At 42.3% G+C, this 26,101-nt stretch overlaps 1 protein-coding gene across 3 annotated transcripts; it reads right to left on the bottom strand.

Annotated features, from left to right (window-relative positions):
* Window positions 1-3,600: 3,600 nt before the first annotated feature.
* On the bottom strand, window positions 3,601-20,652 carry khdrbs1b (KH domain containing, RNA binding, signal transduction associated 1b). Of its 3 annotated transcripts, XM_039605591.1 has the most exons (12): window positions 20,234-20,652; window positions 18,239-18,360; window positions 16,749-16,865; window positions 16,222-16,368; window positions 12,766-12,899; window positions 11,566-11,806; window positions 11,038-11,105; window positions 10,629-10,687; window positions 7,982-9,878; window positions 7,857-7,886; window positions 7,435-7,502; window positions 3,601-5,024 (listed from the first exon to the last, which is right to left on the bottom strand). In XM_039605591.1, exons 1-9 carry the CDS (start codon window positions 20,325-20,327, stop codon window positions 9,772-9,774), a joined length of 1,089 nt encoding a protein of 362 aa, XP_039461525.1. In that variant the 5' UTR covers window positions 20,328-20,652; the 3' UTR covers window positions 3,601-5,024; window positions 7,435-7,502; window positions 7,857-7,886; window positions 7,982-9,771. The 3 variants fall into 3 exon arrangements, with proteins under 3 accessions (XP_039461525.1, XP_039461524.1, XP_039461526.1); XM_039605590.1 differs by having other exon boundaries at window positions 7,857-9,878; XM_039605592.1 differs by lacking the exon at window positions 7,857-7,886 and having other exon boundaries at window positions 9,692-9,878.
* Window positions 20,653-26,101: the final 5,449 nt, after the last annotated feature.

The following is a 26,101-nucleotide window of genomic DNA, read 5'->3' as shown; positions in this document are numbered from 1 at the left end:
CAAATAGCTGTCCCTGCCTGAGCCTGGTTCTGCTGCAGGCTACTTCCTGTTAAAAGGGATTTTTTCCTTCCCACTGTTGCCAAGTGCTTACTCATGGGTTGCCTGACTGTTGTGGTTTTCTCTGTATTATCATAGGGTCTTTATGTTACAATGTAAAGCGCCTTAAGGCAACTGTCATCTACCCTCCGTTGTATACTTTTGAGGCCCATCGTCTGAGCCTTTTTCTACCTATTTAACATGAACACAAGGACGCAGACTTATAGAAACCACTTGTACACATCTTCAATTCCCCTGAAACATCAATGACCCTCAGGGGTTCATCCCATCTCCCTCCGAGCACCATCAGTCACCTAGATTTTTGCCTTTGCTGAGGAAACAGCAGCTGATGTGTATCTGGAGGAGGCTGATTGTCACCGTCTTCACAGGCATCAGCATGCGATGTTCCTCTGATGGTGTGAATCCGTCAGGACCAGAAGATTCAATCCAGCTGTCCAACGTGTCTACCCACAGTATCTCCACCTCTAACACACACTCAGAGCATTTTAACACATCCACCCACCCTGAATAAGACAGGACGGTCTTGCCTCCTGTCTCTTGCTTATTCCATCCATCTTGTTCTCCCACATGTGATCACAGAGCTCCAGTTGACTATAAAGGCGGGCGGTATCCACGGGGCTGTGTGTGACACAGACAGCTGCAAGGAGATCACAGATGTGCACAATTTGTTTGAGTAGAATTTCGAGGAAAGTGCACTTCACTTCCTTTTTGGCAAATTTTTGTCTGCATTTTCTACAAGCATTATATAGCAGAAATATCTATTTGTATATGGAAAAAAACAACAGACAACAGGTTGCAGTTCATTTTCACAGGTCACATATACAGACATGGTTTACTTTTCTTTCTTGTTGGGGTCAAATTAGATTGATGACTGTTTTTTGCTTGGGTTAGTAAATGTGCACGTTACCTCCTGACATCAAAAAGGACACAGTTGAAGGACACAGGTCTTTTTGTCTCACTGCCTTTCGTCCACTCTCAGCTTCAACAGTAATGGCTCAGTAACACTAGAGTAAAGGTAGGATGGCAATCTCTTTGCAATGAAAGGAAAAAAATCGGTGGTTGTTCAGTGATTGCACTTTTGTTGCCGGAGACTGGTTGCAAGAAGATTGCCGGGTGGGAGGGAACTTGTCTCCAAACAATCACAGTCCAAGTTGGACTGACTTCATTCTGAGATAAGCTGCCAAACCTTTGCTGTCTAATTTATTAATGCAGACAGGTTACCAACATGTTGCAATTAATGATTTGGGATAGGGACTCAAGTGATTGCCAGATGGTTGTATTTTGGTTAAGTTGCTGTCCGGCAGCAACTATGTCACCCTTTGTTTTGGCTGTAATCCATAGCGTGTCTTTTGTCCCGAGTCCCTCCCCTAACCCCCAACAGATCGCTGTTCCTCCCTGAGCACAGTTCTGCTGACAGTGTCTTCCTGTTAAAAGGGAGTTTTCTCTTCCCACTGACGCCAAGTGTTTGCTCATTATGGTCTGATCTGATTGTTGGGGTTTCTTCTTTAACTTACAGTATAAAGCACATTGAGGTGACTGTTGTTGTGATTTGGCACTATATAAATGATATAAAATTGAACTATTTGTGGAGTTATTTCTGTTTTAAATCTATAAGGTTCTAGTTGAAATCTGAGTGCACGAAGGTAATGGAAGTTTTCAGTTCCATCAGTCACCACGTTATTAGAAACAACAAGGAATTGCCATCTTGACCCGTTTCAATCACAAAATGCAGACTGATAGAAGTTTGTCTTTTTGCCATTTCATCACTGTCTTGATTCACCAAATATGAAAAACATAGACGGGCAACATTAGTTAGGAAACTATCAACAACACTCCTGAACTTGAAGAATGGAGTCTCTTAACTTACACAAGGTGAGGCAGCCTTTGAACAACAGACCTGCAAACTCACACACAGCTGCAGTTTTGTCACCAATCAAAGCACCGGAAAAGGTCAATGTGTGGAAGACTGAATTCTTTAATTAGGTAAAGTTAAAGTAATATAAAAGCACACTTGGTAATTTCTTTAACAACCACGCTCAAACGTCTAGCAGTTTTGAATACTTAATGAATTCACTTGAGCTTTGTGAACTACACTGTGGTGTGTACAGTCCTGATTATATATACTGATTTATGATGTAGTTCAGATCTTGTTCATCTTTGAATTTGCTGTAAAGCCTGTTAAAGTGGCCCAGTGTTTAGGTTTAATTATATACGAGTGCCTCTTGCGGTACTGACCTAAAAATGTAAATTTCCTTGCTTCCTCTGGTGCATTTTACAACCTGTGTGTTGTGAACATGGCAACGAAGTGCAGCTGTGCTGGGTAAAAATGCACATCTCTCTTTCATAGTTTATTTCTTTCATTAAACAACAACGTGATCCAAATGCCGCCTTCTGTCAGATAGTTGCCGTCCAGTTCTTCCACCCTGGTGCCGACACTTCTGCTGCTTCCTGGCTTCTCTCCATCTCTGGGCTAACTTGCTGCTGCTTGACTCACAGGCGTCTTTACACCTTGAGGCTGGCATGACTGAGTCATTGCGGTTTGCCAGCTGTATTAAAGTACTGCGTATCAGTGACATTTATTTATGCTGGTTTAACCAAGTTTGGTTTTGTTTTGTTTTTAAATTGCTTTTTATCTTCTTCTATAATTTTTAATTGCTGTTCATTCACTGATTTATCATTTATATAATCTGTGATAATATATAAAAAAAGAGAAAATAAATAAAAAGGCCAACTTTGTTTAGTTTTTGAGCTGACAAACTGACAAAAAAACTGACCAAAAAAAACCAAAGAAAATTTAATGTTAGTCTTGTGTGTTACCTGTTTGTTGTCACCAAGCACTTTAGTTGACCCCTTCTAACTGTGGGTTATTTTTTTGGTAATTATTCCACCTGACGTTGGAGTTGAGGAAGTGTCTCAACACAGGCAGCTGTAGCTGATTGGCATTTGCTGGGTCTCACCTCGGTTATGTGAATGATTTAAGTAGCTGTTGGCCTTTTTCTGACCATCCAAATGTCATTATTTAAAACTAAAGTTTGTGTTTTAGTGAAAATTGTATGCTCATGTTATTGGCCTGCTGCATCCAGAAGTTAGGATGTATAAATCTGTAGCATTGTACAGTTTATGGTAGCAGGTTGCTAACCAAGCTTGCTAGCTTCAGTTAACTGTTGTTCTACCTCTCATCCAAATCTGATGCCTTCTGGCTCCAAAAGTCACCAAAGTTGATGCTTCAAAATGCAGACTTCAAACCCAGCAGGTGACAGCACCACAGAGACTTCCATTCTTTGTATAGTCTGTTGTAACCACTCTGCACCCAAGCAGTTCACCGATCCTGAAGTGAAAAACTTCTATGAAACGCTAGAAGAACGATTTTGACTGAACATTTGTGGTAATGATAACCTGATATTGTGACATCACCAGATTGGGAATAAACTAGTTTGCTGGAGGGGGGGGGGGGGGGAGCCCCCCATACTAGCGGGATGTGATGTCTGTGCCCATCCCTCCCTCCCAGCAGCTACACCTATGCAGATGACCGATACACAGCTCTTTTATATTCAAGTCAACCTTTATTGATCAATGCACAGTAGTATTTACTTCCAAACCTCACACTTTTGACAGTTCCATCGATCCAAACAAAGGAGGCGGCTTCCACACCATCACTCATCTTTCATTAGATTACAGGAGACGCAGAAATCATTATTTTAGACATAATGGCACATAAAGACTGAAAAATGGTCTGTTTTGGCTATGGCCCGGTGACATTTCATCTCAAATGATGGTTTCTATCCTAATATCTAATGTTCTATCCTCCGAGCTGCTGGCTTTTTCAATAAACGAAATGGAGCCTCTGACTTGGCTAATGCTGCCTCTGACCAGCGGATCGGGACACAAATTTGTTTTTAATACAGGAAAGTACAGTTTTGACCTCTAAATGTAACTCGGCACCACAGGCAGCTGTAATATCATCAGTGATAATGGCAGAAAATGGCAGAGAGGGGAATCAAATCAACACAAGCATGATGGATAGATGGATGGATGGATGGCAGGGATGTTAGTAATGTCTGCCTTCACTCTCCGTCCCTTTCTCACATGCGACTCCATCTCGTCGAATTATAATTCTTGGATGCTGAACTGCAGAGAACAGGCCAGCGCTGCTTATGAAAGCCTTTCACATACGCGGCGAGGGTACATGCAAGCACATGCAAATAGGAAGCGCCGCATTAGCATTCGTTATCCGCGGCGTCACGCGGGGCTCGTGCGAGAGGTGGCGAGCGTGCACGTCGCGAACTCGTCCGCAGCGAGATACCGATCATTTCTAACTCTTGAGCCTGGATTCTAATTCAGTGCCGGGATACAAAACTGCTGGCTGGTGAAACGGATACAGCTCGCCTTGGTGGAAATAAGAGTTTCCTTTTACGTCAAATTCAAGGGTTAAAAGAAATTAAAAATGATTTCACAGCCTGCTATAACAGGAGCGCTCATTTTATGGTAAATTAGGCTGTGACAATTACATTGCTCGGACCACGGGGTGGTCTGCGGAAGCCACGCGCAAAAGTGTGCACAATCAGCAAGGGCTTCGAGTGGGCGTCTTCCAGACTTGAAAATAATTAACAAGGATAATGCGCTCTAATTCGACAGTGACGAGAAATATATAAATAGGAAAGAGTCCACGTGAAATGGGAGTCTCTGGATTCTCAGTCGGCCCCGGCGTCTCTGCTCGCTGACCAGCTGCAGTCTCAACCGGCTCCTTTCTCTTTTTCCTCATCTCCCCCCAACCTCTAAATCAGCTGGCTCCTTTGGATGACATGGCAGCCGGCCACCTCTCACCACCCATTTGCTCCTCTTCCCTTCCCCCACCCCCATCACCTCCCACAACCCCTGCCAGGAACAGAACTGGGCCTCGAGGCCGCTCCTTTTCAGCTCCGTCTGACCACGACACCATGCTGAGCTGCCTCCGTGCACGGCTTCAACTGCAGAGGAGACAGAGAGAAAAAAAAAAAAAAAGATGTTGGCATGAGAGGACATGTAAATACACAATGCTGGTTCTTAATGTCCCTAAGTCGTCCCTTGTTTCCTGCTCTGCGGCGATTTAGAATGAAAAGGGGGGAAAAAATACGAGGCCACTTTTCTAATTCAATTTTTAAGCACTGGCTGCAATAATTAAAAGGTCATTTTCCTGCCAAGCAGCACAGCTCTTCTGCTGTAACTAAGCAACATTTTAAGCGAAACATAATTATTGGCAAGACTGGCGATTTTGGATTAGCGCATTACCATTTCAATCAACAGCTAATGTGTTCGCAGCGCTCCGATTCAGAGTATTTTCCAGCAATTTGAAAGAAACACGAAGCGGAATCCAACAATTCTGAGACGCCTGGACTTGAAGCCGCTAGAACAAGAGGATTTTGATATATATATAATTTTTTTTAAAGAAAGGATTTTCTTCCTAAAAATAGTCATGTTGAGCACATTCTTCTAACAAGTGGGTGACCTTTCTGTCAAAACACCTCCTTTACAGTGGCCTTAAATGCTTTGTTATCCACTTTCTCTGCCAGCTTCTCAAAGTCTGAACACCGAGCAATACTTTTCCAGCCATCATTCAACTTTTCCTGCCTTCAAGGTGCAGACAGGACATCATAAGAAAAACACCCCCCCGCCCAACCCCTCTCCCCGTCTCGTTCCATTTCAGGAATGGCCAGAGTCCTCACACTGCTCTTTTCCTTCTGTCAGAGTGAGTGAGGCTACAGATCCTCATTAGTCACTTTTCCTGAGACCACCCCGACACCGGCATCAAGCTCTCCTCGCTCGCTCAGACTTGCTGAAGGCTAGCCGTGGCCACACACCAATTCACAGGCATTGTGAGAAGCAGAGACGACTTACGGGAACCCGGGCAATCATCAGAATCAACCAACCTTTGAAATGCTGTGAATATCATGAACGTGCTGCTGCTGCATAATGTTACACCAGCTGAACGGAGCCAGAGGCGTTTGCAGCAGTGGAGGGGGGTGGGGAGTTAAATGACCGTACCAGTGCCTTTGAATGTTTAAGAGCATTATCTACAAACTGTGTAGACATTTCTCAGGCTAGTCTTACACTTACGCTGATATCAAACACTATAAGAAGAGTCCTTTCAGAAAAACATTTATGTCCGTCATCAATAACTATTAATGACAACTGACACAAGTGATGCACATGACTGTGGATTTATTCTTACTAAGGATAAAATATGTTACCAATTAGCAAACTTAGTTATTTTGTAACAAAGGTTTCATTAGTTGTCAAATCACATGGATCTGAGAGATACGCCCAGAAGGGATACTGTTAATGAGCCTATTTTAACTCAAACTATGACTTTTCCTAAAGTGGGATTCATACTTTGCGGCAGATGGCCCCGCCCCTCCCTGAGCCTGGTTCTGCTGGAGGTTTCTTCCTGTTAAAAGGGCGTTTTTGCTTCCCACTGTCGCCAAAGTGCTTGCTCATAGGGGGTCATATGATTGTTGGGTTTTTGTCTGTATGTATTATTGTAGGGTCTACCTTACAATATAAAGCAACTGTTGTTATGATTTGGTGCTGTACAAAAAAAACTGAATTGAAAATTGAATACTTAGCATTAAATCTTTGCCATTAGTACTTCATAAAATCCTTCAGAAAGCCAACCCTTTACTTGTGCCCCTTATTAGAAATGTGCTTATACATAGAGTTGATGTAATCTGCAAAGATTTAAATGGGAACCACCACTAGACAAACTTGGAGGCTTTTTAAACCTATGAGGATGAATTCCAACTCTGTAACAGTCATTTAAATATGTCAAAAAATGCGCAAGTGTTTAATCAACAGTTCAGTTTTTATGGGTATCAATTACCATTTCACAGTTACCCTCCAAATAACGATGTAGGCTTAGATAACAATATAATTAACAAATGAATAAATAAGTAGCTTTAGTCTTTGTCAACAGCAAAATAACCCTTAACTAAGGTGTATCTAGCCATTGATTTTTATTAACTACCTATAAAAATCTGATATTCAAACACAGCATTTTTTTTATTTATTATTTTTTTTAATTTCCCTCTCCTCCTGTCAGACATCTGAAACCAGCAGACTTTCTTGTGCGTAGTTACTCATTTTAATCTGGCTCTCTTCAGATCGGTCGCTTGCTGTTTTTTTTTTTTTTCAATTTTGTTGTTCCAAACACCATGAATATTAATAAATATCTGCATTTAGCCAATCAGGCTCCAAATACAACATCTGCAAAGATGCACATTCCTGCTGTGATGTAAGAGCATCAACGGCTGTCTGAGGCGTACAAGAGAGAAAAAACAGGGGTCTAGATGATGCGCGCAGCAGCGCAGCTCTTAAATGGACAAGGCGTAGCAGTGAACCAACCTGACGTTTGCATGGTCTCCGTCCAGCAGACCGTCAGTCTCCGGGCAGTCAGTGACCGATAGCTGTGCCTGAAGGAAGGACAAACCCCAAATCAATACCTTGTCTAAAAACACTGGGAGAAACTCGAGACAGATCATGCAACATCTACAGGAGAAGATATGCTCATGCAACTCAAGCTTTCTTTTTCGGATAACTCTGTACAGGCAGAACCTTTTGAAATATTACAGTAAGCAACTTTTACACAGCAAATAAAAAAAGTAACAGCAGCTCAACTGTACAGAAGATGATGACAGATTTGGCTTTGTTCTTTTTAGCAAGAGTTGCATTAACACTATCCTATTATATTTTGTTAGTACACAGCACAGTTATTTTGGTACATGAAATCCACTACTGTATGATATTGGAAGTTACATTTTTCTTACTTTTGAGTCGATTCTTTTTTGATGCCATGACTGTAATGATATTTTAAGAAATTGTACGCATTTACCAGAAAGTTTATGTCAAAGGATAAACACACTAAGAAATTAAACATTTAGGGTTAGGTTACCTTTACAGTGGAGTTCTCTAGGTTATAACCATCCTCTCCATTGCACTGCCATTACACTCTGTACTAAAGTAGCCATCGCGCCAGCTGTCAATCATGACAATGAAGCCTAGACCTGAATGGTGGTTTGAACTCAGTTAATTTTCAGATGCTATAAAAGCAATTCTCATTAAGGATTACGACCACAGGTAGGAGGATTGAAAAAGTCTTATACGTACCCAGGCATTCAATGCTTTAGAACTCTATACACATTAGGAAGCTATCCAGGTTATTTTAGAGGTCTTACCTCTGGGTCCTTTTTAAAAAGTATAGAAAGAGAGAGAAAGAATAAGTTGTGCTCTTTTGATAATCAATCAAGACATCATTTAGTAGGGTTAAAGTCTTCAGACGTCAATACATTCATTTAGATTTAAAAAGCGCTTTTGAATGAGAAACAAAGGAAAACACCTACATCTGACTGCTGGTTTAAAAAAGGCCATTTCAGAATTTTACTAGGACAGGAAACAAATAAAGCAAGTTAAGTTTCATAAAAAACAAACTAAGCTTTATTGACAAACTGCTGCAAAACATCTTTTGGACAGATTTAGTAACCTATTTAGGCAAGCTTACACATGTAGCATAATGCATTTTATGGAGAGGGTACAGATACTAGTGGCAGAATAAGTACAGTTAGGATGTTTTAAAATATGTACAAGAGTTCGGATTGAGCTGCAGGATCCCTTCTCTATAGAAAGAGAAGACCCATGTGGAGATTTTTGTCCCAATCCTTCTTTGTGTACTTTGTGCATGCAGTTTATGTAGAGTCAGATCACAAAATCAAGATCTGAACCGTGTTTTTCTTTTTTCTTTTAGCACAACAGGTGAGATCAGGTCTCGGCCGTGTTCTCATTAAACAAACATTTTGTCTTCAGTCTTAAAATTATTAATTTTTTCGTTTTTAAACATGACAAACAAATTGAGGATATGAGGACAGTCCATCTCAACAGTGTCTATTAGGGCTATATTTCAAAACTCTAAGTACAATGACAAATATTGCTGCCTAAGTCTAAATGGACAACGTTTTAGAACTATTTAAACAACAAACCATAATCAAGAATGAATTGTACTTGAGTTAGCCTTTGCTTCATTTAAGGATTTGGGTTTTTGTTTGTTTCTATATTACATAACTGAACGTTTAAAAGGTCTTTTATTTGGCTATATTAACAGAATTTTGAAATGTAGCCTAAATGGGAATCTGCAACTGACCCTCAACAGATTCTTTATATATATATATGTATATAAAAACAATTAAAATGGATTCCTTAGACAAGTGGATAATGAGCCACTAACTCCACTAGAAACGACTACTCCCAAACAGTTAAAAAAATAAAATAAAATAATTAAAAATTAACGATCAACAATGCAAAAAAAGCCAGAGGAGGGTAAAAGGGGTCAGAGTTAAAAATGACAGCAAAACTAAAAAAAAAAAAAAAAAAAAACTCCAAAAAAAACAAACAAACAAAAAACGATATAGAACGCCAACTTCTCATCTCTGACCCATCTAAAAGCCGCTTTGGTTGGTTGGATGGTTGGTTGGTGCGACAAAGAAGGGGTGGGGGAGGGAGTTCGCGGTCAAATCTCAAAAACCAGTTCCGATTTTCAGTTCCCAATTTGCTCTCTTGTATAAAGTCCGGTGTAGGAAAAGACCAAACCAAAGACAAAACAGACAATTACTTTTGTCGGGCTTCTTAAAGCGAGAGCTGCCGTGGTAGACAGGCGCTTGTCAGGGCGACACTAAGGGTGGCGAGTCCGCTTCAGTACTGTCGATATGGGTGCTCCCGGTAAGTCGTCTTGCTGCCTCGAGGGGGGGGAGGGGCCTTCCCTGAAGTTGTCCGCTGGGTGCCGTTCCAATCATCCTGGCCTGGAGAGGAAGGGGAAAAAAAATAAACACATCAATAATTCAACATTTCTAACAAAGAGCCTTTGACTGAGCACACATTAGAGCTGCCCTGTGGAGGTTTCTCTTCAGTTTACAGTCTCGAAAACACCGTTCAGTTTATCGGACATGTTGGAAAAGCACTAAATCCTACATCTGACCGTGCACGGCATCAACAACACGTCACAACACATCGACAAGAACGCAAAAACTCTACAGGGTGACTTTAGCGTTAAAGAATATTTAACTGTGAAATACGGCCGTCAGTTTGGATCAGGGTGAAGAACTGTCCCATCACAATGTGGATGATCAATTTTGTGAACTTTTGGCCGATTTCAGATCTTTAAAATAACAATCTGGCAATGCCAATGTCTGCATTATAGCTTTGTTTTTTTCAGCCTTCATTACAATATCTTTAACATTTAGACAGCAGAAAATAATGTGACACGATGACAGATCTAAGTATCAGTGCCATTCAATTAGCTGACAGTGATATCAAACAATAAAGTCAATATTAGCTGACACACACATTTTGGAAAATTCTATCTGGCTGATGATATATATATATATATATATATATATATTTTTTTTACTGTTTTTAAAGACAATCAGAGACATTATGGGCTGATGTGCATGCATATTTCAGACACCAACACGCAATAACAAATATACAGAGGATCAATTCAATAAGATGTTTGTCTTTTATTGTAATAAAAAAAGTAAATTGTTCTTTACCATAGGACTCGTATGACTCTGTGGTCTCCCCATGTCCATAGTCATAATATTCTGGCTCTCTGTTGGTCATAAACGGGGAAAGAAGAATAAAAAGAAAAACCACTTTTAATCTTTGAAAAACATCAAGCAGCTGACTGTAATGTCTAGGGGGACGCTAATTGGCTTCTACGAGTAAGATCAAAGCTTGGCTCTCTACTATGGAACATCTGAGTCCCGGCTGGTCCTTCTAAATAACACTGGCATCCACACCATGAAACACAAAGTACTATCAACGCTGATTTTGTGCAGAGTGGCTAAAAAGTATTACTGCTGCTCTCAAATCCCATTTCAAGTGAAACTAGCAACTAGGCGATGTGTGTGCATTCTGTGAGAAGCAGGTGAAAACCAAAGAGACGTCTGATTCACTCACGCCTGCGGCTGACTGTAATAGCTGTCGTAAGACTCGTAGGCCGTGTCTGTGTAGCTCTCATCGTAGCCCTGGAGAGGGAAGGAAACAGAGAGGGAAAGAGAGAGAAGGGGAAAAAAAACAACAAAAAAAAAAAAACAGGGTGAGATTTAAGGAGAGTCTTGTTCATGAATCATGAATGTCAAGATGTCCCCAAAGAACTCCACTTGTACTAAAGCAGACACGCTCCCCTTATGTCTCGAGCATCTGAAATCACTTATTCCTATGACGACGGACAAGCAATTCAAAGCTAACAGAATGTCAAGAAAAATCTTGTTGAGATGAGACGAGCGGTGGAGAGGTCAGATTTAGCAACGTCAAACCTGAAAGCATAACGTCTGCAAAGACAACTGAGGCGTGTCTCTGCACATTTCTTATATCTACCTCATCAAATACAACACTAGAAGTGAGGTTTGTGTATGATAATAATAATAATAACCTACAAAATAAATGTGAAAGGATAAATTCACTTCCACTGGCAGTGGTACTTACATATTCGTCATAGCCTTCGGCAGCTGCACCGGGGTTGTGCTGGTGGGGAGGTGGTGGTGGCATCCTCTGGGGAGGTCCTCCAGCTGGGAGTCTGGCACGGGGTGCCACAGCTCCCCTGGCGGGTGCTGCGGGAGGTCCTCCTCTGCCTGCTGGGGCACCCCTCACTGCGCCACCTCTGGCTGGGCCACCTCGAGTCACACCTCCCCTGGCGGCAGCACCACGAGGCGGCATTCCCCTGCCCCTGGAACCAAGAACTCTGGGTTATTGCCGTGATGGTTTACAGCAGGGGTCTCAAACTCAAATGAGCTGAGGGCCACTGCTGGCACCGTCATCTCATTGAAGGGCCACTTTAGTGTTTGAGTAGAACCAAAAAAAAAAAAGAAAAAAGAACTACATCTTTGGAAATATTTGTGGATGTTATTTTTATTTTAAATATTGTATAATAAGACAAAACTGCAAAAGTGAGCACTCTTATCTGAAGCCTTTCAGTGAACTAACACAACAAAATGGTACTTTTTATCTGACCAGACACATGGCTGCACTTCTGCTATAGTTTTTTTTTTACACAATAAAAGTATACACATTAATTTTTGCTAGTGCAAATAGTTTTCTTTACAAGTAACTCCTTACTGAACAAACACAGCCAATCCCTCAACATATTTGTGCTTCCCGCTCACATTGCCTTCATATTTAAAAATATATAAATATTTAAAAATAAAATAAAAGACCTGTCTGGTCTTTTATTTTATTTTTAAATATTTATTTTGCATAAAGACAGCAGCAGGGGCAAAAATCAACCCAACTCTAAAGGCCCAACTGGTAGAGAAACTTGGCAAAAATGTACAAATCTGATATCAGCCAAGAAAATGAGTTGTTTAAAAGTTTTTATTAATTTGTGAGCTTTAAACTCCTGGCAGGGTAAGAATAGCTGATTATATGTTTCTTTTTAAAATACTAAGCTCAGCTAACTGGCAGGTGGTTGTAGCTTAATATTAACCATTAAGATGTGGTATCAAACTCAGGCTTTTGACGGCATATAGAGCCTGGCAGCCTGCTGGGCCTGAGATGACCCCACCAAGCATTCCAAATCATTGAGAATTAAACAACAATAAAAATGTATGTATGTGCATATATACATACATTTTCAGTGATGCAGCAGCTGTTATGAGAAACCGTGTGTGTTTGTGTGCACTTCCTCACCTGTGTGCTCCTGCAGGGGGGACACCGCGGCCCCTGACTGGCAGGCCACCTCGGCCTCGGGCTCCGTGATCCTGGCCTCCGTTCAGGTAGCTCATCTCCATGAACTGCTCCTGGCAGATATCATCCATCATATCCTATACACACACACACAGTGAGGACGATAATACTAAGACAAAAAAAAGAAATGGGAAAGTGACTGTGTAAACACAAAAAACAGAAAGGAAAGGAGGCAGCGTGGAAAGAGGAGTGATGAATAAAAGAGTGAAATAATTTCCGAGCTGCTCAAAACACGCCACCCCTCCCAACGGCTAACAGAGCGACTGGAAGAAAAAGTCTCAGTGCCAGTGACTCAGAGTGTTAAAGAGAGGAGGGGGGGATGTGGATGTGGGAGGCTGGAGGTTGGAAAGCATCCATCCACACTCCGTGCCTTCCTGTGTCTCTCCATCATGCACAAAATGTAAATCACTTCTCCGCACACTCCTTGACAAGTCTGGTGTGACTGCATGAGCAGTTACCTTATTTTATCTGCAAAAACAATAACTTGGGGTGGATTAGCCAAGCTGCCTGTCTGAGCAGCACAAATCCTGCAACCCAATCCTCCGCCTTTCTTCTGGGAGCAATCACAAGAGCTGCACTGTGACCCAATCAATTCTTTTTCATATCACTCCCCAGACTGGAATAGTGACAGAGCTCTAATGATGTCAAAAAATAAATAAATAAAAAAAATCAGAACATTTACTGGAATATGAGATGCAGACGTCAGCTTTCAACTTATCTGCAGCAAAAGCAGGCAGAGCATTTGACTGATTAGAAATTCATCTGAAGGGAGGAGCAGTACAGCTGATGCTGCAGAGGATGCAAAGTCTTTACCGAACAAGGTGTTGAGTTTAATCAAGGATCTGTAGACGTTACGATCAATAGAAGAGAGAGAAATCCTTCTGCATTCACATTGGTCGATGTGCAGATATACACAAATAAACAGGATGAGGAAGAACAAAGAAGACAAACCCTGCTGGAATCACAGGGCTGTGGAAAACTCGCTGCCTTAGTCAAATAAACTAATTTTTTCTTATAAAATAACTGTCAAGTCTAAGATGGCCGATATTCAGCCCTCCCGCCACTAGCCTGGGCTGCAGCAGCAACCTCCTCTCTCGCTCTGACAGGAAGTTACAAACACACAAGGTGAGAAGTAAGACAGCTGACAGCCTTGTGGACCAGTATGACAGCAAAACTGCTGTGATCTAAAATACAAACAGTTGCATGTCAGAGTAAACTGGCACACAGCCACTCCAATGCAGCAATGCGTTAACTGTGTTCATCACATGCATGCCGCCTCGAACCTGCACGGACAGTGGAACTGCTGTTTGACACGCGCAACCATCTACATATATGAGTACGCCTGTGCCAACTTAAAATAATTATTGAAGAATTATTGTCATTTCAAATGGTTTGTAAATCAACAACCAATATGCATTCAGACAACCCCTCCATGCTCGGTTTGAGCAGTTGTCCTACTTTAAGACCAGTCCATCAATCTGACCCCCTCCCAAAGTAAATTAGTCACCAGGAACATCCCTGTGGTATTCCACAGCAGAAGTACAGGCAATACATAAAAGTTTCAGCAACAAATTACATCCACCCATTCTCCATCCGAGTCATCTATTAAAACATGGCCTCGCTCTAAATGAAGGCCGTCACGCCTGACAGATTATGGTCTTAAACTGTAACGACAGCTTCTGTAAGCGGCTGATTTTTACATAACGCAGCAACACCAACACCGCAGCTGGTTCATCAGCCCATTCATCTAGCCTCTGATCCAAATTATTCTTTCTATAGTGCCCTGCACACTAATTAAAAAAACATGTAAGGCAGCTCACAAACCCCTGGGCCTATTGGCCTGCTTTGGTGAGAGTCATTGTGAGAGGACTGTGGGCTTCAGCTGGGCCCGACAGCACACCGAGTTGGCCGGCACTCAAGAATCTCTCAGCATAAAACCAACAAAGCAGGCGTGGGCTGCGCACAGTGAATACGGCCACATATCTGTCTCGAAGCTCTACATCTCCAGGCCGATTCTCCTCTCTGAAGAATGAGACTCAGGTGAAAGCAGAAAAGTAGGCAAGCCACATGAAGGGGGCAACCCTGCTGACACAGTGAAAGCGGCCCAATTCTTCCTCTTAAGCTGATTGCTTTACGTGCCTGGACTGTGCCGCAGAGTGTGTTTGCTCCAGGTAAATACCCACTCAATCTCCTCCGGCTGTCCTAGCAGGCCCTCCTCCCAAAGCTTTGTCTAACCAGCACGCTGCGGCTCTCTCCGCCTTTCTGAAACGTCATTTCACTCGATTACCACGAGAACACTTTCGGTGTAGCTTCACAAACTTTTTCCCAGCTTGGCGGTGGGGAAACTGCATTTACGATTCAAAACTTCTAACCTCTGCAATTAAAGAAATCATGAAGTTGCATTAAAGTGGGTATGGGTGAGTGTTATTTTCAGATTTAAAGGCATTTGTGAGGATTTGCTCAAAGTTCAATCAATAACGGGCTTAAAAACCAATCTTGAATCAAAACCAAGCGGAAAATAAAGTCATATTATTAAACTGACATCTCCTACATCTGTGTGCAAATGGGCCTGGAGAAAAACTTGCTGACTGCGTGCATGCAGCTCAAATCAGAGCTGAGACGATTAGCCAATTACTTAGTTGAAAATTAAGAGGCAACTACTTTGTGATTCAATTAATCTCCTGTTGTTCAAGAAGTAATACCAATTAATTCCCCAATTCCAGCTTAACTGGGTTGACTATTTATATTTCCCTCTCTTGTATGGCAGTGAAAACAGTCATGTTAGGGAATGATACAAAACCCTTTTCAAAGATCTACCTGGGCTTTAAGACAGCAAAAAGGCACAGTCACCATCTTCAATAGCATTTATTAGACTATGTTTAAGGAAAGAATGGGCACCCAGATCGATGAAAATAATCGTTTACTGCAGCCAGAGCTCAGCCTGCAAAAGGGCTCAGATATCACTGAGAAAAGGAAGTGCTGTTTCAATTATACAAGTATAAAATACACTTATACAGGGGAGCAGAAGCAAGTCCTGGATTCAAAACAGTGTTTGTGTGAGGTGATCTTTTGAACGCAAATCCATAATTTAAAAAACCCCCAAAACAAAACATCTTCTTTTAAACTACAATGAAAATGCCTCTATTCTCATGGCAAAGTCACGTTTAACCTCAACTATTCTCACTCTGACTCTTCTGCGTGCACTCATCACCATCGACGATGGAAGTTAAACAACGAATTAAAATCGAGAAATCTCCCGACATCGCTTTCCCCTGTTAAGGTGCTGAGTGTTGTCCACATTGCTGACCTTTTACAGGCTCAGTTTTGCAGTTAATAAACGGCACAAAACTCCACACAGACAAGTTCACAGAAGGCTAAAAGTAGAACTGGCAAACTGACCGGAAACAGGAACTTCTTGACCTCCTCCATGGCGTGGGCCATGCGCAGGTAAGCCTCGGGCACAGGCGCAAAAACCTCGATGAACACGTGCAGCTCCATGGAGAGGTGGGCGTACTTGGGCTCGCCACTTTTCCTCAGCCCCTCCTCCTGAAAGAAAAACCATCACAGAGAGTGAGAAGAAGCCAGTTCAAACATTTAATGAGTAATGCAAGGAGAAAATCACATTTATTCCACCTCGGAGGGCAACGGGGGTTACATGCGGTATTCCCTTCCTTTGTATAGCTTGATAATTACATCAAACTGGTAGATAACAGGTTTAGTGGGCTATCCTGAAGACTCTGGAGCAGATGTGCAGTGTTTGAATGCCCTTGGCTGAGTGTTAATGTTCAGCTGAGCCATCCAGCAACTTGACTCCATCTGGGCTCACTGCCTGTCATCCCGCTCAAGCAAAGGCCAGATGTGTTATTGCTTCAGGTAACCTTCCCACAGGTGCATAACACCAGATGTGTGTAAGCGTGTGTGTGTACCTTGGCTTTGTCTCTCATGGATCCTTTGCCCAGCACAGAGATCTTGGCTCCAGTCTCCTCCTGCAGACGTTTGATTGTGTTGCCCTGAGGTCCCAAAATCTTCCCCACGAAATTGAACTAACAGCAAAACAAAGCAGAACAAAATTAGCCTGACAATCACGGCAGAGGCGAGTTTAATACCAGGAGAGTGAGGGAGAGGCAATCACCGTCTGTCTGTCAGGGCTCTTGTTGCACATACTGCAGCCTTAAGTAGTAGATTTAACAGACAAAGTCGATATGAGCCCCCGAGGGCTGTAATACCGCCGTTTGCTATTCACTGCAATCATCCATGCACTGAGCCAGAACTTTACCTCCTCGATCTTTCAACAAAGTAATTACCGTGTATATGATGCGTCCCGCAATTAGCCGTCATTGCCAGAAACGTTTAGCAAAAAGCCGCCCCAAAGGAACCTCACTTCAACCTGAAGTAGTAAAACCAGCTCCTGTAATCGGAATCGCTCATTAGCTGTGTCGTGCCCGATACAGCAGTGTGACGGAACAACTAAAACCCAAGGCCGGTGTTAGGGATGCACCCGACTCGTCCAAAAAACTGGGCTCTCTCTCTCTCTCTCTGACAGCTTCTGTCGCTCGCTGGCTTGGCTTAAAAGTTTGGAAGCTTTCGCTGCACTTGCAGGAACATAATGCGTTGAATAATATTATCTCACTTCACCTGCCTCTTGACTGCTTCACTGGAGTGGAGCAGACAAGAGTCCATCCAATTTGGTCCATCCCCATTCTGAGAGATCAGACAGTCATCAGACCCTCACAGAACAGGAGATGCTCCTACAGCTCATCGATCCGACGCTGAAAACGAAGCAGCACCTACAGATCTCATTCTTTATAAAGCAGTTTGCTCTATTCAAAAAGAGCACTGAACACCACAAGTTACACAATGAGCCATAAAAGAGACACCACACTGACTCTGGTAACTTAATCTTTTTATTTTTATTTTATTTTTTTAGCAGCATGCAAATGATGCATTGCGCAGCTGCTGCATGCTCTCTGAGTTTTACAGGACAGATTACAGCCTTTATCACAAACACTCATCCTAAAATCAATGCAGCCTTACGTCTGAGCCAGATATGGATTGAACCGATATGGCTGAATGCACCTGAGGTTAAATGATAAACCTAAGTAAGGCTCGGGATGGAAACAGGAAAAGATCTGAGCACCAGTATAAATTACACTGAAATACAGAGCCATCGCAGCTATAGTCATTTTAACATTTTGATCCCTTTTAGTGAGATTTTAAAAACATGCCAGTATCTGCTGTAATTATACTCTGGAGCTTAAAGATCAGGGTTGAGAGGAGTAATTTGAGACTCCCAAGTAACCCCGTGGCTTTGTGTAATTGAAACACAGCTGCAGGATAAATTAAATCAAGAGGGGTTTCGCTGGGAAGCGGGAGAGGACAGGAGGAGGAGAAAAGAGGGGAGACAAAGAAAGCTCACCTTCGGGTACTGTTTGACAGGTATGAGTACTCGCTCCTTGAGTTTGATGTTCTTCGTTGTGAAAAGGTCCAGGTATGTCTCCGTTTCCTTTTTAGTCTCACCTTTCTGGATTCTGTCAATTTCTGGAAGATGAGAGGGATCGTTTCAGGCAATCAAACAGTCACAGTGGCAACATACAACACAATGACGAGAAGCACTTATGTGCGCTTACGTGAACCAGAAAGCACCGATTTTACGGATTCAGCACCACCAGGATAGAGTTAAAACCTGAGCTTAAAAACCAGTTGTGTGTACACTCCTCAGCTGTTTAGAGTTGGATTAATACAAATCTGGTCCTAACTGTCTAAAGCGCAGATTCACTTCTATGATTTGTGGCCCTCTGAGGGGAAAAGATGTCTGACTTTTTAGCCCGTTCCTGTGGTTGTAACACACACCTCCGTAAGTCTTTGATTCACAAGCAAATCCACATTAACTGAATGCCAAACAACCGCAGTTTCCACTGAGTGCGTTGACTGCTTCACTGAGCACATTTGTGTTCATTTGAATAGCAGTGAAACAGCTTAGCGAGCCATTAAAAGGCAACCACTTGATCACCGATGAATAGTTTCGGCCACTTATCAAACAAATCGTAGCCCATTCTCTCACTGTTGTTCACTCTAAAAGACAATTTTGCTGTGATTATGTCACCGTAAACAGCTGACCAGCCAAATCATCTTGGACCTTGTTCATTCTTTAACAAAAATCAAAACAGCCCAACTCTAATCTGTATTGGAAATAAATCAACACAAAGTATTTGCGAGCATCCTCTGTAACCTCTTCCTTGTGGCAGAGCACCTGGTTTCCCCCCTCCAGCACCCATTGCAGTACTCCCATCTCAAACCACCTCCTCTCTCCTGACTGTGACAACTCCCGAGACTTCAATGTGCAAACATGCCAGCTTACACCACAGTCTACCAGCTGCAGATCAGGGGAAGCCTGAGTAGATGTTTCACCGAGGGAACCCATCCACACTGCACACCCTGACACACTTTGCCTTCCTGGTTAGTCCATGCTTCCAAATTTCAAACACGCAACCTAGATTCGCCAAATCACGTTAGCCAAACGGTCAACTTAATTATCAACAGGGCTACCCGAGTTAAGCAAATAAAATAAAATAAAATAAAATAAAATAAAATAAAATAAAATAAAATAAAAACAGTTCTAGAAAATGGCTCACAATTACTGACAGAGCACATGGCTGACATAACTAAATAATCACATTTGTTTATATAAAGCAGTCATAACATCCTTTTTTGTATTAGGGATAGCTGACCAACTCACACAGTACTACTAGGTTGGTGTAGGTGTGAGTGTGTGTCCACTTGTCCTAGCTCCAGCACAGCTGCAAGGCAGCAGTCCCGGGGCTGCAATGGCTGCAGTTTTGTTGCTCAAGGACACTTAAGCAGTGGCCACCGGCAAGCACCGCGGTTAAAGGCTCTTTGTCGCCTCTGCTAGGCCGCTTCTCGGCTTTAAAGTACTGAGGTGACCCCCGCTCCTGGACACTAGCGCACATTCACAGGCTGCTGCGCAATAATATCAACAGGGACTCGAGAGCACACAACGGTTTGTCCGGAAACAGCCCGCGTGCCCAAGTTTAAACTCGCACGAGCACCGACAGTTACAGAAAAGAGCAGGTGCGACAAAAGCTGCATGCGAGGAAGCGGAAATTAGTCGGAATGACTGAAAAGTGTAGCTCCTCCGTGGTGTAGCGATAGCCTAAAGCTGTTTACTCTTTCAGACGCTATTCGTTCACTAACTACTGATTTTAACGCCCACACGTATTTTTCTTTGTTTTTGAGCCATGAATAGGACCTCGTCTCCGTGTAGCGGTGAACGGGGCAGTTCACGTCCCGTCCGCAAACACATGGCGCCGCTCTCCTCAACTCCAGAGCACAAAGCGTACAGTGGAAAAATTCACAACAAAACAAAAATAAAGACAGTGTAACAGTACTTTACCCGCGTTTAAAAGTTTCATGGCATGTGTGAACGACGAGTCCAGGCTGTCCTTCTCCGCCAGAAGCTCGGGGAGATATTTGTCGTCGTTCTCCATTTTGTTGAGTTTAGAGGTGTAGGGGGGGCAGTCAGTTTCGGTGCAAAAAATAAAACGTGGAGAAAAATAAACCCAACAGTATACGGGGAGGAAAAAGTAGTCCAATTATGTAACTACGGAGAACCGCGTATCCTCTTTGCAGACCGCGCTTTGCATGTGGCGTTTTTGTGCGACCGACGGGTCCGTTACTCTTTGCCGCTTCCCAACCGGTTGGTTCCCTCTACTCAGCAGCGGTGGCTAGTTGGAAATGGGAGAACAAAAGCTGCGAGGCGCTGGAAGAACAGCCAACTCAAACCGACGGAAGTGAGCTCAGAGGGACGTACTTCTCCGGACTGACGCCGCCTACTGTGTGCTGTTCGGATGCGCCGCCTCCAGGAGCGACAATCCCACTATCAGATTTTCGATAGTGATATGGGTGTGCCCGCTCTGGAGCGAGTTACTGTCATAATAAAAACGTCTAGACTACCCACAAGGTGTTCAATTCCCACACACCCTCCACCCCATACTGTATTCACTTTAAATTAGGGGAAACTTATAGATACAATAGAGTGGCCTTGCTGAACTAGAGGTGCTCAAGAGTGACCACATGCTTTAACATATGTCCTCATATGTTTGCCGTGATGTCTGTAGAAGTAAGCCACAATACTTAAGTCTGTCTTGTGGATATTACAGTTTTCTCACATGAAGAATACAGTAGGTCTGTGCAGTTAAAGTCATACATATGTAGTAATAGAAATATTCTATCTCTTATGTGCTGTTGTACAGGACCTTTTAACATCGGTTGTATATTAAGTGGTGTGAGCAGGATAATAATAGATGATGACACCCACAGTGTTTAATTAGTAAACAGAATTTCAGTGAAGATAGGGTGCCCTGAAGATGTGCCGCGTTCATTTGAGGCTCTCTACTGCCCCTTAGTGGCAGTGACGACAACGACAAGGAGCGGGTCTCCGTGCAGCTTTGAGTCTGTCAACAGAAACCCTTTCTCAGTCGAATTACACGTTTTCCTCTCAGCTGTCTATTGATTCAAAAACACTTATGTGTGAGCGAAAAGCAGCAGTGAGCCTAATGTCTGGGAGAAACAGCTCAAGGATTGATTCTGGAAGCGGTAATGAACCTCGCAGTGCCATTCTGTGGAGCACATGGTGTCAGAGGGTACAGCTGACTGGTCCATGCAAAGTAAAAGAAGGCGGTTTCCTGTATATTGGTTATTTGAGTACATATAGTGGCATGCATTATGCCTGGGCAGATCCTCTTTGAACAAACAGCAGAAATTGCAGATCATTTGTCAGTCGGCCGCCGGACTGAAAACTATTACAATCGACCGCAGGTGTACCCAGGCATGCATCTGCTCAAAACAAATGAAGGCAAAAATTGACTGCAGTCAACACTTATGAGAGGCCGAAGACCTGCTCTAACTATCAGCGCTCAGCTTGATCTATCTCTGACCATTACAGTGTTATTAGTGTTGGGGGTTGCAAGGTTGTCCTGACTCCTCATGTCATTGACAGAATGGATTGCCTGTGAGCTGAATTTCAATTGGCTCATAAAAGGAAGAGTTACTTCTCTTGGCAGGTGGAGGAGTTCCAATCGGATAGCTTGTGCTCTTGCCTTCTGCTCGTGTGGACTTCCCATGTCCCCTAACATACAGGGCCACAGTCTGGGATAAACAGGGGCAGATGGAAGGAGGTAAACACTGGGGTTAGGCTTATATAAGCCATCACTATTCCAGATCTTTGCATCTGACCATTTTTCATGCCCCACAGATTCGTAAAAATGGCAAGAATTCAGTGCTCCCCTGGAGTTTCATCCTTGTTAGGGCAGAAGAGCATGTGAAACAGCATTTGGAGCATCATGGGAGTCTGAAACTCTACTAAAAGTCAAACTAATGAAATTCTTAGCAGCTCCTTATGGCAGGTTTCACTGCTGTTTTTACAAACTGCAGTATAACAGGACTTAGAGACTACTGCCTCAGTGAAGCTGTACTTCAGCACAGCTGTGCTTTGGTGTAAATGTTAGCATGACTGAATGCTCACATGCTGGTGTTTAGGAGGTATAATGCATATCTCAATCAACCATTTAAGTTCAAATCACTAGCGTGCTAAACTCTTAATGCAGAATCAGCACAGTCTGAAGAGCTTAAAACTCTTCCCAAAATGTCATGGCAATCTCGGGAACACAAACTTTATCATCATGAACATTTGTACGACACAATATGCCAATCTTTCCAGTAGCTCATTATTATTTTAAATATTACTTTACTCAAAAACTGTAAATGTCAGTCTCTTGATGAGACTAGAGAAATGGAGTCAACAAAGTAACTGGGATATGTCAGCCCATCTAAAATGAGGTTTTACATGATATGTGAAACCTGTCAGTAAAAAGGCAGAGAATCACAAATCTAAATAGGAGTCCTCCTCTGTAGACCATGAATGACCACACAATATTTTATGGCAAAACATCTGAAAATTCCAAGATATTTTGCTAAAACCAAAATTTCAGCCAAATGGTAATGCTAGAGAACATCTGGGTTGATCCATCCTCTGATGACCATGAATACCTGCACACAATGTTGTTCTAATCCCTCCAATAGAAATCAAGTTTTATACTCAAAACCAAAAATCTCAACTTCATGCAGCACCAAAGAAACAGTTCAGAGATTACCAGAGTAACTCATCTGAGGATCGTGAATATACCAGTCCATCTAGATACTGAGATTTTACATGTCACATAGAACCTGAGGAGCCAGAAGAGTCACCAAAGCTGGTAGGATTTATCCTCTGTAGACCATGAACACTACAACACATATGGCAAAGTATCTAATTGTTTGTAAGATATGTTCATTAAAAACTATGTTATATTTCATGGCAAAGCTAGAGTAAAAGTCAAGGGATTGCAAAAATGATTCATCCTCTGCTGACAACGAACATCTGTACACACTGTTATGATAATCCAATACTTTTTGAGTACTTTCTTTTTTTTCAAAACTACAGAATGTCAGCCTTACAGAACAGGATTAGGACCTCTGAAAAAAAGGCGGGGAGGTCTTTTTTCCCAGAATTCTTCAATTGCAGAATTCTGACTTTTTCAGAATTTTTCAGATTTTTTCTCAGAATTCTGTGGGGAAAAAAACACATTTTCCCCTAGTGTTCCTAATCCTCTTCCATACAGCCTCCCAGTGGCACTAGAGAAATAGTTACAGGGTTACCAAATGAACTTCGATACCTCATCTGAGAACCATGAATATGCAGTTCCATCTAGTTATTGAGATTCTAGTGAAACATGTGACTTGCTGTTAGAAGTTGATGAGAATTCAGAGAATAACTAAATGATCCATCCTCTCAGACCATGAATTTAGAATAAATAAGTCATGTTGTTGTCAAAATGTGTTTCAGTATGGAGCAGTGGACTGTTTTTTTTGCCATACAAATTCCTAGAAAAATGCTGCTTGCTAAAAACCTCCCATATCATGCTCCAATAATGTTTTCTGGCTGGCATCTGGCATAAAACCAAAATAATTCAATGCATATTGACTAAATGTAACCATGTTGGAAACCATCATATCAGAAGAGACACTAAATGGATGATATCCCATTGTAAATGGAAAGCTTTTATCTCTACAGTATGTTTCCTCCATCCACGATGGTAAAGGGAAAATAGAGATAGAATGAAATCGGTGGCAGGACAAATAGAAGGAGAATAGGAATTTGTACACTTAAATCCTTTAGTCTTCACACTGTCAGCGGAGGGTTTTCCTGTTCTTGGGAGGTTTAGGCACGAAAGCAAGTGAGAGTGAGCGAGAAAGATGGCTGGGTTCAGTCTGAGGGTCACGCTCAGTTTAGCATCGCTACAAGGCCAGAGAAACCTTTTTTTCCCCATGAAAGCTTTCAGAACTGTCACACCTGCTTAGGTCTGTAACACCACCCCACTCCCCTTCCTCTTCCTCTATCCCCACCTCTTCCCAACCCTTCTACACTCCCCATCCCTCCCTCACCGCTCAACCGCCACAGAAAACAACTATCCCTTTCACCGCTCTGCAAGATTTTTCTCTATGCCCCCGTCCTTTCGGCAGGGCGATTATTTTTCCTGATGGTTTACAGAAGAGGAATTGAAGCCAAAGAAATGCTGAAGTACTAAATCCTTAAAATTTATACACATTTCACAGGTTGTTTTGATTTTTGATGCAAATCCTTTGTTTTGTTAAAGAAAAATGCCTGTCTCTTTGTGGATCATTATGCTATACCTCTAAACTATTATTAGAATTGGAGCTCTACTACTTGGAGACAGGAGTCCAAGGAAAAGCTATTAGTGAGGGTACTTACATATTCTGCTGGTACTGCAAAAAACAGGGGGAAATGTCAAAGACTCAGCAGTCAAAAACTTAAATTTTCTCTGCAACATCTTTTGCTTCAGTAAATAAGTAATGTGACACTCTTGCTGTGCTATTTCAGATATATCATTTTCCCTCCTCTATTAAAAAGTGTATTAGCTCATTTTGGTGTAAATAAAGAAGTACTTTATGTCCAAGTAATTTGGATCCTGTCATAGGTCCTGATATAGAATTCTAGACAAACATAACACCATTTTCCTCTTCCAAAAGTCCAGTAATTGGTCTCCTCAGTTCCCAAATGTTTATGAACTGCTGCTGAAAAAAGAGGGGATGCTGCACAGTGGCAAATAGGGCCACGTCCCTACTTTTTTTAGTTCTGTTGCTGCCATCAAATTCAAAATGAGCCAGTATTTTTCATGAAAGAGCAAAATGTCTCAGTTGAAACATATGATATGCTTCCTCTGCTCTACTATGAATAAAATATGGATCCATGAGTTTGCAAATCACTGCACTCTGTTTATACTGCTAAAAGTATTCAGTCATCCATCCAAATCATTGAATTCAGGTGTTCTTCCATGTCCACAGGTGTACAAAGGTGCATACCAAGACATTTTGGAATATTTCACTTTGTGGGAACAGTTTGGGAATGGCTCCTTCCTGTTCCAACGTGACTGTGAACCAGTGCACAAAGCAAGGTCCATAAAAATATGAATAAGCATGTTTGTCATGGAACAACTTACTTGGCCTGCAAGAGTTCTGACAAAACACGTTTGGGATGAAATGGAGCACAGACTGGAAGTCTGGTCCAGCATCAGTGTCTGACCTCACAAACATGCTTCTGGAAGAATGGTCAAACATTCCCATAAACACACTCCTAAACCTTATGGAAAGCTTCAAAGTTGTTATGACTGCAAAGAGTGGACTGACCTATGGATTAACAGTGGGATGCCCCTCAAGTTCATATGAGTGGGAAGGCAGACGAGCTAATGCTTTTGGCAATACAGTGTGGTTGCCTGTCCTCAGACACTCCCATCATCCTTCTGAGTGGGGATCTTAACCCACCAGTGTTGAACACAAAGTTACACCCTTAGTCAGAAGCGGTACCTTTTTCCAACTCTGAACAACAGTAACCAAGAGTTTGAGATGGCATTGACTAATGATCACATAATGCACAGAGAATGCTTTAATGAGTGTATTTCAGTAGCAGTGGGCACCTTTTAAATAATAAACCTGCATGTTCCCAAGTGGTGGAAAAGAAAAGAAACAAGTTAGGTGTTAAGGAACGTTACTTTAGCTTCCCAGCTAACAGCCCTGTCCTGAACTGAACTCACAGAGCAGTGAACGGACACTTGGCATTATCAGGTGCCAGAAGTCCACCTCTAATGAGACTGTCAATTTAGTCTGTATGTGTTGGATGTGTCAGTTGCTTCTCTTCCACCCTTAA

This window comes from Oreochromis aureus, linkage group 22 (assembly GCF_013358895.1).
Source record: "Oreochromis aureus strain Israel breed Guangdong linkage group 22, ZZ_aureus, whole genome shotgun sequence".
Classification (NCBI taxonomy): Eukaryota; Metazoa; Chordata; class Actinopteri; order Cichliformes; family Cichlidae; genus Oreochromis; species Oreochromis aureus.
This window is presented reverse-complemented; position numbering and strand designations above follow the sequence as displayed.